The 15,532-nt window shown below is 42.6% G+C and overlaps 2 protein-coding genes across 3 annotated transcripts in view; one reads left to right on the forward strand and one right to left on the reverse strand.

The window, feature by feature from the left end:
• PLAC8L1 (PLAC8 like 1) overlaps positions 1-15,532 on the reverse strand; it is a 29,604-nt gene that overhangs the window by 6,684 nt on the left and 7,388 nt on the right. For both annotated transcript variants that reach the window (XM_043913138.1, XM_043913137.1), the window contains one exon: positions 7,540-7,676. In XM_043913138.1, the coding sequence (XP_043769073.1) occupies positions 7,540-7,676 (137 nt within the window). The remainder of the gene's footprint in view (positions 1-7,539; positions 7,677-15,532) is intronic.
• LOC122700334 (eukaryotic translation initiation factor 3 subunit H-like) lies at positions 1,568-2,818 on the forward strand. The gene has a single exon (XM_043913136.1). The coding sequence runs from the start codon at positions 1,591-1,593 to the stop codon at positions 2,677-2,679; it is 1,089 nt and encodes a 362-aa protein (XP_043769071.1). The 5' UTR covers positions 1,568-1,590; the 3' UTR covers positions 2,680-2,818.

Genomic DNA, 15,532 nt, shown 5'->3' on the forward strand with positions numbered 1-15,532 from the left:
TAGACGAAAGCATAAATAAACCATGATGGTGTAAATCATACTAGGGAATGATTAAGAATGCAGTAAAAAATAAGTAACAACAGGGATAAATCTCTAAGATATATTTTGAGTTAAAAAAAATCAAACTGCATAATAATATTATAGCATAATACCATTTATGCTTTGTTTAAAGAGCTACAAAGCAGTAGTATATATTACTAATATATATGTAAATGAAAAAGAGTGACATAGTTCTGTTTTCTGTAATGTTCCATTTTTAAATGAAATAAGCATATTCATGTGTTATTTGTATATGCAAGTATATGTGTGTATATATATACAAACACACACACATATATATTCCAATGCTGCTGCTGCTAAGTCGCTTCAGTCGTGTCCAACTCTCTGCGACCCCATAGACGGCAGCCCACCAGGCTCCACCGTCCCTGGGATTCTCCAGGCAAGAACACTGGAGTGGGTTGCCATTGCCTTCTCCTATATATTCCAATAAAGTGAAGTGAAGTGAAGTCGCTCAGTCGTGTCCGACTCTTTGCGACCCCATGGACTGTAGCCTACCACACTCCTCCATCCATGGGATTTTCCAGGCAAGAGTACTGGAGTGGGTTGCCACATACATATAGATATAGATACGTATATTTTTTTTCTTTGTAAAAGAAACTCAGGGGTCAAGAAAGATCCAAGCCATAAATTCAGCCTCTTCCTCTTACACTCAAAGGCCTGGTGGTTATGTCAGCTTCCACAGCCTAAATATTCCTGGCCTGTTCTCTGACATGAACTCCACCCTCAAGCACGGAATGTGGCTCACTATTCATCCCTCTAATTCACAGGGGGAGTCAAGATAAAAAGGAACCACACAGAACCATGTGGAGCCCCAGGGAGCAGAAGCAGGAAAGGTGGGTGGAAACTGCAGCGAGGCACATTTCAGATCAGTTAAGGCAGAATCACCTAACAAAAAAAGATTCTTAAAAAAGGAGTAGAGCGTGCTCATACATTGAGGTGGGTGGGAGTGTAAATTAGTGCTACTTCTAAATGGAGAGCTGTTTGGCAACTTCGGTTGAGATGTAAAATGGGACATGCCATCTGACCAGCAGGTCAGCAATTACTATCTCCTCGGCAATTACCCACAGATCAACGGACACACGTACCAAATGGCACCTACACGAGTACACTCACAGGGCGCTGGTTTGAACAGCAAAACATCTGGAAACCACAAAAAGGTCTGCTTATAAGAATTTGTGGATACATGAATTATGGTACATTCATACAATGGAATCTATGCAGCCATTTAAAATATTAGCTCCAGAAGAGCTGATAGGGTCTGATCACCTATATTGTTAAATTAAAACAAAATAAAGATGCAGAATTGTGTGTTTATAATTCCATTATTTGCATCAATTATATATACCACATATACAGAAAAAATCTGGAAGGATAGATACTGAAATATTAACAATGTTTATCTCCGATGGCTGGAATTATAGGGTACGGCTTTCTTCTTTTATAACCTTTTATATTTTTCTTTATTCCCATGATTATATGATACTTTTCTAATAAAAAAGTAATCTGCTCTTTTCCTGTCCGGCTGGAAAGATGGCGTCCCGCAAAGAAGGCACCGGCTCATCCGCCACCTCTTCCAGCTCTACCACCGGCGCTGCAGGCAAAGGCAAAGGCAAAGGAGGATCCGGAGATTCAGCCGTGAAGCAAGTGCAGATAGATGGCTTGGTGGTATTAAAGATTATCAAACATTACCAGGAAGAAGGACAAGGAACTGAAGTGGTTCAAGGAGTGCTTTTGGGCCTTGTTGTAGAAGATCGACTTGAGATTACCAACTGCTTTCCTTTCCCTCAGCACACTGAAGATGATGCTGACTTTGATGAAGTCCAGTATCAGATGGAGATGATGCGGAGCCTGCGCCATGTGAACATCGACCACCTCCACGTGGGCTGGTACCAGTCCACATACTACGGCTCATTAGTCACCCAGGCCCTTCTGGATTCTCAGTTCAGTTACCAGCATGCCATTGAAGAGTCTGTCGTTCTCATTTACGATCCCATAAAAACTGCCCAAGGGTCTCTCTCACTAAAGGCATACAGACTGACTCCTAAATTGATGGAAGTTTGTAAAGAAAAGGATTTTTCTCCTGAAGCATTGAAAAAGGGAAATATCACCTTTGAGCACATGTTTGAAGAAGTGCCGATTGTAATTAAAAATTCACATCTGATTCACATCATGATTCACATCCCACATCTGATCAACGTTCTAATGTGGGAGCTGGAGAAGAAGTCAGCTGTAGCAGACAAACATGAATTGCTCAGTCTTGCTAGCAGCAATCACTTGGGGAAGACACTCCAGTTGCTGATGGACAGAGTGGATGAGATGAGCCAAGATATAGTTAAATATAACACATACATGAGGAACACAAGTAAACAGCAGCAGCAGAAACATCAGTACCAGCAGCGTCGCCAGCAGGAGAACATGCAGCGCCAGAGCCGAGGAGAACCCCCACTCCCTGAGGAGGATCTGTCCAAACTCTTCAAACCACACCAGCCCCCTGCCAGGATGGATTCTCTGCTCATTGCAGGCCAGATTAACACTTACTGCCAGAACATCAAGGAGTTCACTGCCCAGAACTTAGGCAAACTCTTCATGGCCCAGGCTCTTCAAGAATACAACAACTAAGAGGAGGACGTTTCCAGAAAAGGACGTTAACATAGACTCTTGAGATCACACTGGGGCAACTCTCAGAAGAAGAACATTTGAATATTGGAAAGTCTTTCTAGCAATTAATAAAATAAAAATAAACCAAAAAAAAAAAAAAGTAATCTATCTTCATTAGAATGGTTTATATCTTTACAGACTGCACTGGGGCTCAGGCAAGAGTGATGGGCTCGGGGAGAACTGGGCAGCACGGGAGAAGAGGGATGGACTTCCTGTTCTTCATATACTAAAGGGACAGGTACTTTTGAATTTTGTACCATGTGCCTGGTAATCTATTCAAAATCATTTTTTTTAAGCACTGAGCTGGCTCCAAGGGAGAGGAGCCCTCCTCCCCAGAAACATTCAGAAAGCCAAGGCTGTCAGGTCCTTGCCACGCCTCCTGGAGGAAGAACTTAGACAAGCTGCTGAGGGCCCAGACCAGGTGACCTCAATATCCCTCCTGACTCTGTTTGTATGATTGTTTCAGTGAAGTGCAGGAAAGAAGGAAGCAAGTGAGAATACAGGCTAAAATTCATTCACTGATGTGTCTGTCGTTCAGGAAATATTCATAAGTGCCTCCTGTTAGTCAGATCTCTACTGGGCAAGACCAGTGAGCACGACCAGTTGTCACTGCTTGCAGATGGTATACAGTGCACTCAAAATACAGTTCAGGGATGTGACTCCCAGCCTGGGGCCTTTTCATGTCTCTTCCTCTTCCAGAAAACCAAAGAGAAATCCCTGGCCTGCTTCCCCCTCCCCACCTTGGGCATCTGATGATTCCTCGTCCACACAAAGCTCTTTGCTGCCTGACACTGGTGGTGCCTCCACAGGGAAGGTGGTTTTAGTGGCTGGCTGTTTCCCGTCTTTCAGGAATCAGCTTAAGTCAGTTCCCCAGAGATGCCATCCTTTACTTACCCCCTATAATTTCCTTTCAGAACACCCTGTTTATTTCCTCCATGGCATTTAGCACCACTGCAATTATTTTGTCTATTTGCTTATTGCCTATCTCTTCTCAGAAACCATCTCTGTGTTATTCACTATTATGTCTGCAGCACCTATCACATGACTATACATAGGTAAATACTGGCTGAATTATAAACCCAGGTTGATTATACCTTCCACATCAACCTCCTCTGAGACAACATCACAAACATCCCCAGCTGGAACGGCCAGGCTTTCACCCATGAAGCCATTTTGCAGCCACTTATTTCATCTTGGCTTCATGTTCTCATCTGAGCTTTCAGAAGCCGCATCTTCCAAAGACATAGAAGCACCTATTTCTAATCCCTGTGCAGTATGAATTCAGATGAAAGAGCTGAGGTGGGAAGAGGGAGGCAGTTTAAAAAATAGAATCGCAATTAAATGAAGAATCAAAATGTCAAAAACAACTGAAAATCATCACTGCTCATAATGTACCCTTTGCTTAATGGATGACAAATTGTAGCAGTCATTCTCAACATTTAATGCAAAAAACGGTTCCCTGATGGAACCTGATGTGAAACAAAGTCATGGAAAGAAGATCTCCCTTTTGTTTCCAAGTTTGCCACAACTACTGTCACAGTGATTTGCTTGAAATAAAACTTTGTGGTTGAAGTAGACCTTTTAAACAAAGAAGGAAAAAAATCCACCACTCATGGCGCTAGTGCTCCAGCTGCGTCCTGGGAACTGTGGAGCAGACAGCCAGTGTATGAGGTCATACTGCCTTTAAAGTTTCTGGTGAGACAATGAGCTTGGAGACTCTATGAGCAGTCACGAAGCAGAGGCCCATCCAGGGAAGATCAGTTACGACACAGAACATTCGCGATTACCTGGTACTATAATATCCATGGCCTCTCCTGTGCAGGTCACATCCAACTGTAAAGAATACTGTATTCTTCACATGTCCTTCCTTCCTCCCTGGCCCCTAGAATGGGCTCTCAAATGGACAAGCAGGGACCCAGAAGACCCAGTGTGCAGGGTTTAAGGCGGAGGGGGTGGGGAACCGTCCTTTCTTCGATCAACTTTTTTTAAGTACTCTTGGAATTAGGCGGCAGCTAGTCTAACTCTCCTGATTCTACTCTTTGCTCTCAACATGCTGGAAGATAAAAACTTATAATAACAATATTAATACCTGAGATTACTAAGGTCATTACTGTGTATTATTGCAGTGGGGAGCGGGGGTGTTCAAGGTAACACACCCCAGTAGTGAATTTAGGAAAATACCCCTTCACTATTGCCAGCCGTAGTGGGAGAACTGTCACTCAAAATGCCCTGGGCTGGTCAAGCAGCAGGCATGACTTAGGCTAGGCAAAACGGGCTCCATTGCTGACAGAGTAATTCCCAGACAGGAAAGCATAAGGATCAAAATGTTTGGAGTTAACCAGTTTGTCAACTATCTCCTGATAATGCATCTTGTCCCTTGTAAGCGCAAGTTTTTGTTTATTTCCTGATTTTGTGAACTGCCCCCCATAGCCGCCTAATGAAATTAAATGTTTGCTTCAGTATTAATTTTCTAGGGCTGCCATAAAAAAATACCACAGACTGGACATCTCAAAACAATAGAAAGTATTCTCTCACTGGAGAATTCTGGAGGCTAGAAGTCTGAAGTCAATGTGTTGGCAGAGTTGGTCCTCTGGAAGCTCTAGGGGAAAGTCTTTTCCATTCTTGTCTCCAAACTTTTGGTGGTTGCTGGCAATCCTTGACAGTCTCTGGCTTATAGATGCATTATTTAATCTGTGCCTGTCTTCACATGGCAATCTTTGCTGTGTGTCTGTCCAAATTTCCTTAAGAATGCCAGTCATTGGATTAGAGCCCACCCCAATCTAGCATAACCTCTTATTAACTTGACAACAATGCAAGACTGTTTCTAAATAAGGCCACATGCAGAGCCTATAGGTGGACAGGAATTTTGAGGGGACAGTGTTTAACCCAATATAGTAGGCAACCAAGAAAGACTCTGATCCAGTTATGTTCCAGACCAGTGTTCTTGAGTGGGTTCTATGCATTATCTGCTTTAACCTTGACAATCTTTAGTGGGCACCTTTATTTACCCTCATTTTAGAGGTGGAAAAATGAAAACTCTGAGAATTTGTTCAAGGTCAAATTGCCAGTAAGAGGCAGAGTTAAGATTAAGTTAAGAGTTAAGATTTAAGTTAAGAGTTCAGATTAAGGCGAGGACTATACCCAACACAAATATGTTCTCCTAGCCACTACATTATATATCAAGTTTTGCTCTACTTGGAAATGCATTGATATCCCAACTCCCAATCACCAGCTACAAGCTATGAAAGGAAAATCGTCCAGTTCCCAAATTGGGGTAAGGTCTCTGTATCTCCCTATGGTTATTCTGCCTTCTCTGTACTACAATACTGAGTAACAACCAAGGTCAGAGAGTGTGGACAAGAACCAGGAAGCATCCTGAGAGAATCAGAAAAGAGTTGCCATAATTGTCTGGTCAGGAGTTCACATGGGTAGCAGTGACAGGAAGAAATCTGCTGGGCTCGGGGTCAGATGGTCAAAGGGACAGCGACAGAAGTTATGGTTTAGCGCTGGGAGGTCTCTTGTCTGTGAGGCCCAGGCAAACTGAAGGCTCAGGCGTGGATGATCAGAACACCAAAAATGGTTTAGAGCTTTTGACTCAGCAAGACCCAGCTGAATAAGCCTTGGATTGGATGATGGCTCAGAGGTCTCTGGCTGATCCATCCTGTGAGGCTTTAGGACAAATTCAGATCTTGCCAGAGCCTCTACAGGATGGGAAGCCATATTCTTTGAAAATATTAAAGTCTATTGAATTTAAGAGACTAGCCCTCATCCATCAGAAAGGAAACCACTCCCCGGCAAAAAGAAGATTCTGTGACTAAGTTACTCCTTAGGGTAAGAGCATCAGGTCCTGGGAAAGGATACTGACAGGCGGTACCAGGGACCAGTCAGAATGTCCTAAGGTAAAAATAGAATCCATGTGCTTTGAACTTTAACCCAGGAGAAAATCATGCAGTAGAGGACAGTATTGCTGGTACTTCTTCACAGCTAAACCAGCATCTGAAAAGATTTCAGTCAACAAAGGGAGCTTCTTTTTATGATTGGTCTTACTGTTATAAGAGTAATACACTTTCCTCACAGAAATACTAGAAATAAGCGAAAAGAAAAATTATTCATTAGCATACCATCTGGAGACAACTGCTGTAAGCATTTGTATTTGTATCCTTCCAGATATTTCTCTAAATATCCTCCCCCAAATAATGTCTAATGTGTGTGGTTTTACAATCTGATTCTTTAACTTAAAAATGTATCCCAAAATTTTTCCATCTCAGTAAGTATCATTCTGTGATACTTATGACTTTTCATGGCTGTATAATAATTCATGGTATGGAAGCCCCCATTGAATACTTAGTTTGTTCTAGATTGTTGCTACAATAACCAGTGCTGCCAATTTTAATGATGCTGCTAAAACCTTGCATATGATTTGTTTCCTTAGACTAAATGACTAAAAATGTAATTACTAGGTCAAAGGCTACATCACACTTGAGGTCATTTTTACAGGCATTACGAGCCATTCACCAAGAAACCTGTAATAATTTATGTTCCATCAGCTGCAGACAAGGGAGCCCATTTTGTGCATCTTTGTTTACAGTGGATTTTGTCATTTAAAAAAAAAATTTAAGTCACCACTTACTCTTTCAAAACATCCACATAACTGAAAACAAAATCCTTCCTGCCAAGGAGTATATTGGAGTCACTAGAATATTAGTTCAACTAGTCTGAAACCATTTAATTTCTGTCCTTGCACCTGACATAGTTTTTCTACCCACTGGTGTCTCAGGAAAGAAAATAGTAAAGAACTTAAAGGAAGAGAAAAAAACATACAGATCCTCTTATCTCTGCAGACACTGAAGAGGCCGGTGTTCCAGTCCCCACCAGTCCGCACAATGGCTGTGATTGCCGTCCTGCCGCTGGCTCCCCGGACAGGCTGCCTCACCACAGCCTGGGCTGGTGCACGGCTCCTAGAGAGTCAAGGATGGTGATTAACTTGGAAACAAAGAAGATGATTCAGAAAGATAATCCTCAAGCCAGGACACAGTGATAGAGAGACAAAGACCCAATGATGCCCAGTGGCTCTTGTTCCAGAGCCCAAGCTGACCTTACCACCTCCCTCCCTCCTCCTCCATCACACCCTCTTCCGAGTTTTTCCCCCATAGATGCTCAAGCTGGTTTTAGAAAAGGCAGAGGAACCAGAGATCAAATTGCCAACATCCGCTGGATCATCAAAAAAGCAAGAGAGTTCCAGAAAAACATCTATTTCTGCTTTATTGGCTATGCCACAGCCTTTGACTGTGTGGATCACAATAAACTGTGGAAAATTCTGAAAGAGATGGGAATACCAGACCACCTGGCCTGCCTCTTGAGAAACCTATACGCAGGTCAGGAAGCAACAGTTAGAACTGGACATGGAACAACAGACGGGTTCCAAATAGGAAAAGGAGTATGTTAAAGCTGTATATTGTCACCCTGCTTATTTAACTTATCTGCAGAGTACATCATGAGAAACGCTGGGCTGGAAGAAACACAGGCTGGAATCAAGATTGCTGGGAGAAATATCAATAACCTCAGATATGTAGATGACACCACCCTTACGGAAGAAAGTGAAGAGGAACTAAAAAGCCTCTTGATGAAAGTTAAAGAGGAGAGTGAAAAAGTTGGCTTAAAGCTCAACATTCAGAAAACTAAGATCATGGCATCTGGTTCCATCACTTCATGGCAAATAGATGGGGAAACAGTAGAAACAGTGTCAGACTTTATTTTGGGGGGCTCCAAAATCACTGCAGATGGTGACTGCAGCCATGAAATTAAAAGACACTTACTCCTTGGAAGGAAAGTTATGACCAACCTAGGCTGCATATTAAAAAGCAGAGACATTACTTTGCCAACAAAGGTCCATCTAGTCAAGGCTATGGTTTTTCCAGTAGTCATGTATGGATGTGAGAGTTGGACTGTGAAGAAAGTTGAGGGCCAAAAAATTGATGCTTTTGAACTGTGGTCTTGGAGAAGACTCTTGAGAGTCCCTTGGACTGCAAGGAGAGCCAACCAGTCCATCCTATGGGAGATCAGTCCTGGGTGTTGAAGCTGAAACTCCAATACTTGTGGTCACCTGATGCGAAGAGCTGACTCGTTTGAAAAGACCCTGATGCTGGGAAAGATTGAGGGCAGGAGGAGAAGGGGACGACAGAGGATGAGATGGCTGGATGGCATCACCAACTCGATGGACATGACTTTGAGTAGACTCCAGGAGTTGGTGATGGACAGGGAGGCCTGGTGTGCTGAGATTCATGGGGTCACAAAGAGTCGGACACGACTGAATGACTGAACTGAACTAAATTAATGGCATTACTCTTCCAAGTCCCATTACTCAAATTCAATATTCAGGCTACTACCTCAGCACTTCTCCTTGTTTCATAGTAGTTAGATTCACAGATTTGGAACCAAGGGGCCTCAGTTCAAACCTCAGTGTGCCCTTTCCTGGAAGCTTGACCTTGGTTAAGCTGCTTAACCTCTCTGCTTTCTGTTTGTTCAAATTTAAAAAGAAAAAACTACCATATACAGTTATTACATCAACTGACGGACACATAATTCATTTACTGTGCCCAGAGCATGTGTAACAAAGTGACCATGAGTAAGGCTATACTGCAAGGATTTTGAACCTTTATTAAAAAGACAAATAAAGAATTAGACTAAGCGTACATACATCTAAATCTGGATGAGGCTATTGAAGTTGAACAGATGGTATCATTTAAGTGAATAATCTGGACTTCAGAATATATCTCGACACCAAAGTACTTTATGTATGATTGTCCTAGTGCAGCCACAAAGTACAACTTTGGTTTGATTTTCCCTGAAGGGCACAGCTATTCTGCTCAATCATTCTGAAATAAAAAACCAGGCCCAGGGGACAGGCTTCAACAGTAAGGTGAGAAAAAATTTCCGTCTCTTTCTTGGACTGAAAGTTAGTTTTGCCTGAACTCCTACCACAGGGATAGATCTGGAATGAGTACTAGAGTGAAGGATAAGCTGCTGTCTGGCCTTGGAAGGGGCGGGTCAAGAGCAGGGTAGAGCGGCTGAAAATGCATCTGAGCCTGTACATAATAGGAGTTATTCCGTTTTGCTCTGCTCTTTCGGCAAGCTTCATTATGAGTTTGCACTTGGTCTCTGATGTGTTATGAAGAAATAAAGAGCTTGCCTCATACTTGAGAGAAAATAAAGAGACAGCAGAATTTCTTCCTGTAATGGCTGTTGTTACAGGGCGTGCATGCTCAGTCGCTAAATCATGGCTGACTCTTGTGACCCCACAGACTATAGCCTGCCAGGCTCCTCTGTTCATGGGGTTTCCCAGGCAAGAATACTGGAGTGGGCTGCCATTTCCTATTCTGGAACACAAAGACGAGAGGCCAGGAGAGAATGCTCCTGAACATCCTTAAGGCAGCAACACTCTGGTTGCATTTTGGAAACAGCTGGGGAGTCCTTTGAGAACCTCTGATTTGGAACATTAAAGCCAATGGGATTTCATGTTATCATAATATAGGGAACATTGTTCTTGTTATGAAGATCCACATCTCTTGTTTCATTCCACCAATACTGCCCAAGTCCACACCTTCTCAAACCTGACAGCACATTAGCTTGTTAAAAAAAAATTCCCAAGCCCTATTATACCCAAGCCCCAAGACCACTACACAGGACTGCAGGGATGAGGCATAGAAATCGGTATTCAAAGTTTCCAGGCAAATCCCATGTAGTCATCCTGATAACAGCTTGCAACCTGAAACAGGGGGACTTGGGAGACTGAAGATCACTGCAATGACTTCTGAGTCTCCTACAAGGTAGATGGTGATGTCAATGTAACAGAGATGGCAAGGACAACAAACTATGAGATAGGGTGGAAGGGACAAGGGTGCTTGAAACACAGCCAGGACATAGTACCAGTGAGACACAACAGCTGGGAATGCCACACCAGAGTTTGGAAGAGCAAAGAAAGTTAGGAGTGACCTACCTAGGAGTGTGAAGCAGAGCTAAGAGACATCCCCACCCTTTCGTCCATTTGATATTACAGACAAGGCATTTGGCCTAGCAAGCTTTACAAGAGCCTACAGAAGTATTTGAGACCTGGAAAAATATATTGGCTACAAAATATAAAAACTGCAAAATATAAATTAGTTAATGCTCAATTAAACATAAAAATCTAGTATCGTATCTATCTCATTAAGGTCAAATTTGGAATTCAGACGTTATTTCATTACATTTGAAAACAATTGATGATTTTCTAATTTTGTAAAATAAAAAAAATTCCAAGAATGACTGACTGCTAAGCAGTAGCAGCCAATCATAAATTATTCACAGCCCAATAATTTCAAAAGCAGAATTATAAAAATTCTTTCCCTTACTATGCAGCAAAATAATAATAATGGGTATAACATTTGGTATGGGTACATTTTAATATATCCATTATGATGTGGGTTAGGGCCTATTGTTATAGACTGAATTATATCCCCCCCAATTCATATGTTGAAGACCTAGCTAGCCTCCAATGTGACATTTTGAGACAGGGTTTTGAGGAGACAATTAAGGTTGTTTGAGGAATAGAGGTGGGATCCTGGTCCATTAGGACTATTGGCTCATAAGAGAGGAAAGGCCATGTAAAAACACAATGAGAAGACTGCAAACCAGGACACAACCATGCTGGCACCCTGATTTCAGACTTCCAGCCTCCGGAACTGTGAAAAGTATCTGTTCTGTGAGCTACCCAGTCTGTGGTATTTTGTTATGAAAGTCTGAGCAGACTAAGGCCCTATGAAGACTTCAGACTGGTCCTAGAAAAACTACCTCTATGTGTATCTTATCTCCTCTGCTTCCATGTGAACTCCCTGAGGTCAGGGGGCACCTGTGCTTTCTCCCTGTATCCCCAGGCTCTAGCACACTCCTTGAAACCTAGTGGGTACACAACATTTGTTGAATTGCATAAAACTGAATTCACATATCTCTTCTGTTATATATTGTTATTGTTGTTCAGTTGCTCAGTCGTGTCCAACTCTTTGCAACCCCATGGACTACAGCATGCCAGGTTTCCCTGTCCTTCACTATCTCCCAGAGTTTGCTTAAATTTCATGTCCATTGAGTCAGTGATGCTATTTAACCATCTCATCCTGTAATCCCCTTCTCCTCCTGCCTTCAGTCTTTCTCAGTGTCAGGGTCTTTTCCAATGAGTTGGCTTTTCACATCAGGTGGCCAAAGTATTGGAGCTTCAGCTTCAGCATCAGTCCTTCCAATGAATATTCAGGACTGATTTCCTTTAGGATTGACTGGTTTAATCTCCTTGCAATCCAAGGGATTCTCAAGAGTCTTCTCCAATATCACAGTTCAAAAACATCAGTTCTTCAGCCTTCAGCCTTCTTTATGGTCCAACTCTCGCATCTGTACATGACTACTGGAAAAACCATAGCTTTGACTAGACGGACCTTTGTTGGCAAAGTAATGTCTCTGCTTTTTAACATGCTGTCTAGGTTTGTCATAACTTTCCTTCCAAAGGAGTAAGTGTCTTTTAATTTCATGGCTGCAGTCACTGTCCAGTGATTTTGGAGCTGAAGAAAAGAAAATCCATCACTGCTTCTACTTTTTCCCCTTCTGTTTGCCCTAAAGTGATGGGACTGGATGCCATGATCTTAGTTTTTTGAATGTTGAGTTATAAACCAGCCTTTTCACTGTCCTCTTTTACCTTCAACAAGTTATATCTGTTATATGAGTCCTCCTCAAATTGAGGACTATAAATTATGTGACCATAACTGTGTTTCATCCTCTAGTAAAGGCACAACTCTCAGGTGTGAACTGATTACATAAAAACATCAAGATTTTATTAAGAGTAACCTAAAAGCTTCTTACATGCCTCCACACAACCCAGTGCAGTTACCTCTTAATGTGATCCCTACAAGTTGGGACTTCCATTATTACACTAAGAGTTTCCAATGATTTTAGTAAAGGAATTTCTTAAAGCTGAGCCCCTAGATTAGATTTTCCCCAGAAATGTACTTGTAGCTTGGAGCCCTAGAAGAGAATTTTCTGCTTCTATCTCAGCATTATACGTGTAACACCTCATTATGGCAAGGAAGCCTCTTCTCTATTCCAAATCAAATAACTGAGACAGCTTTTCCTTGGTGGGGGAAAAAAAAGTTGGTTTTTGTGTATATGTTTTTGCTTAATTTTGAACTCAAGAACTGTATTATTTTCTTTCCTTGGATATTATGAATCTTTGGCCATTTTTATGTTTGAATTGAAATGCATTAGCTAAAACATTTCAGTTCAATATAATAGCTCATGTGTCAAAATTAAAATAAGAAGCATAGCTACCCTTAACTGAGCATCTGCTATGTGCCAGTTACTTCGTAGTTCCTTTAAAAATTAAATAGTTATTCAGGGGCTGCTACAGGTATCAAACTAAAGTAGTTATTGTAGCTTCCTGCACAGATTTTGGACACGACTAAAGTGAAAAAGTTGGCTTAAGATTCAACATTCAGAAAACTAAGATCATGGCATCTAGTCCCATCACTTCAAGGCAAATAGATGGGGAAACAGTGGAAACAGTGACAGACTTTATTTTGGGGGGCTCCAAAATCACTGCAGACGGTGACTGCAGCCATGAAATTAAAAGACACTTACTCCTTGGAAAAAAAGTTATGACCAACCTAGACAGCATATTAAAAAGCAGAGACATTACTTTGCCAACAAATGTCCATCTAGTCAAAGCTATGGTTTTTCCAGTAGTCATGTATGGATGTGAGAGTTGGACTGTGAAGAAAGTTGAGGGCCAAAAAATTGATGCTTTTGAACTGTGGTATTGGAGAAGACTCTTGAGAGTCCCTTGGACTGCAAGGAGATCCAACCAGCCCATCCTGAAGGAAATCAGTCCTGAATATTCATTGGAAGGACTGATGCTGAAGCTGAAACTCCAATACTTTGGCCACCTGATGCAAAGAACTGACTCATTTGAAAAGACCCTGATGCTGGGAAAGACTGATGACGGGAGGAGAAGAGGACAACAGAGGATGAGGTGGTTGGATGGCATCACTGATCACTGACTCAATGGACATAAGTTTGAGTAAACTCCGGGAGTTGGTGATGGACAGGGAGGCCTAGCATGCTGCAGTCCATGGGGTCACAAAGAGTCAGACATAACTGAGCAACTGAACTGAACTGAACTACACAGAATTTGGGTTTCCCCAGTGGCTAAGTGGGGGCTTCCTAGGTGGCGCTAGTGGTAAAGAACCCACCTGCCAATGGAAGAGACACAGGAGACAAGGGTTAGATCCCTGGGTAGGGAAGATCCCCTGGAGGAGGACATGGCAACCCACTCCAGTATTCTTGCCTAGAGAGTCCCGTGGACAGAGGAGCCTAATGGGCTATGGTCCATAGAGTCACAAAGAGTTGGATGTGACTGAGCGCACACACACACACACACACACACGTCCATAGAGTCACAAAGAGTTGGATGTGACTGAGCACACACACACACACACACACACACAGACACACACACACACACACACACACACACACACAAAATGGCTCAGCAGGTAAAGAACCCGCCAGCTAATGCAAAAGACACAGGAGACATGGGTTCAGATTCTGGGTCAGGGAGATCCTCTGGAGGAGGGCATGGCAATCCCCTCCAATATTCTTGCCTGGAGAATCCCATGGACTGAGGAGCCTGGAGGGCCACAGTCCAAAGTTTTGCAAAGAATTGGTCATGACTAATCACATCACATGCACACACAGCTTGTAACTCTGTATATTACTCTATATTCTATAGGTAGAATCTTATACTACCATTAAGAGGAACGAGTTTGGAAGCAGTGGGTAAAGCTGATGGTCATAGAGCTTCTCAATCTGAGCAGCTAACCATTTGCCATCAAGTCCAGCAACTTCTTCAACTAGTGCAAAGGGGACAGAGCTTAGTTTTAGACACACTAAAGTCAAATGTGGTTCAGCTGCATTCTAGTTGTTTGACCTTGGAAAACACGAACTGCCCCAGCCCTTAGCTCTGATCTCCTCTTGCATAAAACTGGATTTAAAATATCCTACTTACATAGTTGCGCTGAGGATTAAACACCAGGTACTTGGCATATAGTAGATAGCAGTTACTGTTATTATTTAAATTAAGGATCTTGCACATATATACCATTTTCTGAGAAACTAGTAACAGAGGAAGCGGACCTGGGGCAGTTTCTCAGTGGTCACATGTCTTACCCAAATACCTCAAAATTCAATCAGGGGGACTAATCATTCCAGTTTGCCCTGGCCTAAGGGTTTTCCCAGGATGGACAGTCCCAGGCAGACCAAGAGGGTTGGTCTCCAAAAGGGAAAGAAGCAGAGAGGGCTTCAACTGGTGAAAGGCAGGAGGCTGACTCCAGTCATTCTCGTTACCAGCTGCTAATAAGTGAGTGAAGAGCTGGATGACATACGCAGCCTCTCCCCATCTCACCCTCACTCTAACCTTCACCGCTTCGGGCCGCTAAACACTCCCCACCGCATGTCCCCACACATCTGGTGCTTTGACTGGAGGCGGGAGGGGGTGGTGGTGGTGGTCATGTCACCATCTTCCTTATTGAGACTTGCAGCACTAAGAATCTATTCTGCCTTCCACTGAGGCCTCCTTGATTATTTCAAACTCTTAACTGAAGTCAAGACTCTTGAGTTTTGATTTCAAAAGGGTGGAAATTACTGGCAGCCACCAGAAATAAAGTTTCACTTGATCAGGGCTCATCATTTTAAGTTAAGAATATACAGACACCCTTTCATCCAAGTCAGCTCTTCTCTTTTC

Source organism: Cervus elaphus, chromosome 9, assembly GCF_910594005.1.
Source record: "Cervus elaphus chromosome 9, mCerEla1.1, whole genome shotgun sequence".
Lineage (NCBI taxonomy): Eukaryota > Metazoa > Chordata > Mammalia > Artiodactyla > Cervidae > Cervus > Cervus elaphus.

Bases quoted from the DNA above. Each gene is read 5' to 3' on its own strand.
- LOC122700334 (XM_043913136.1), top strand. From the start codon at position 1,591: ATGGCGTCCCGCAAAGAAGGCACCGGCTCATCCGCCACCTCTTCCAGC.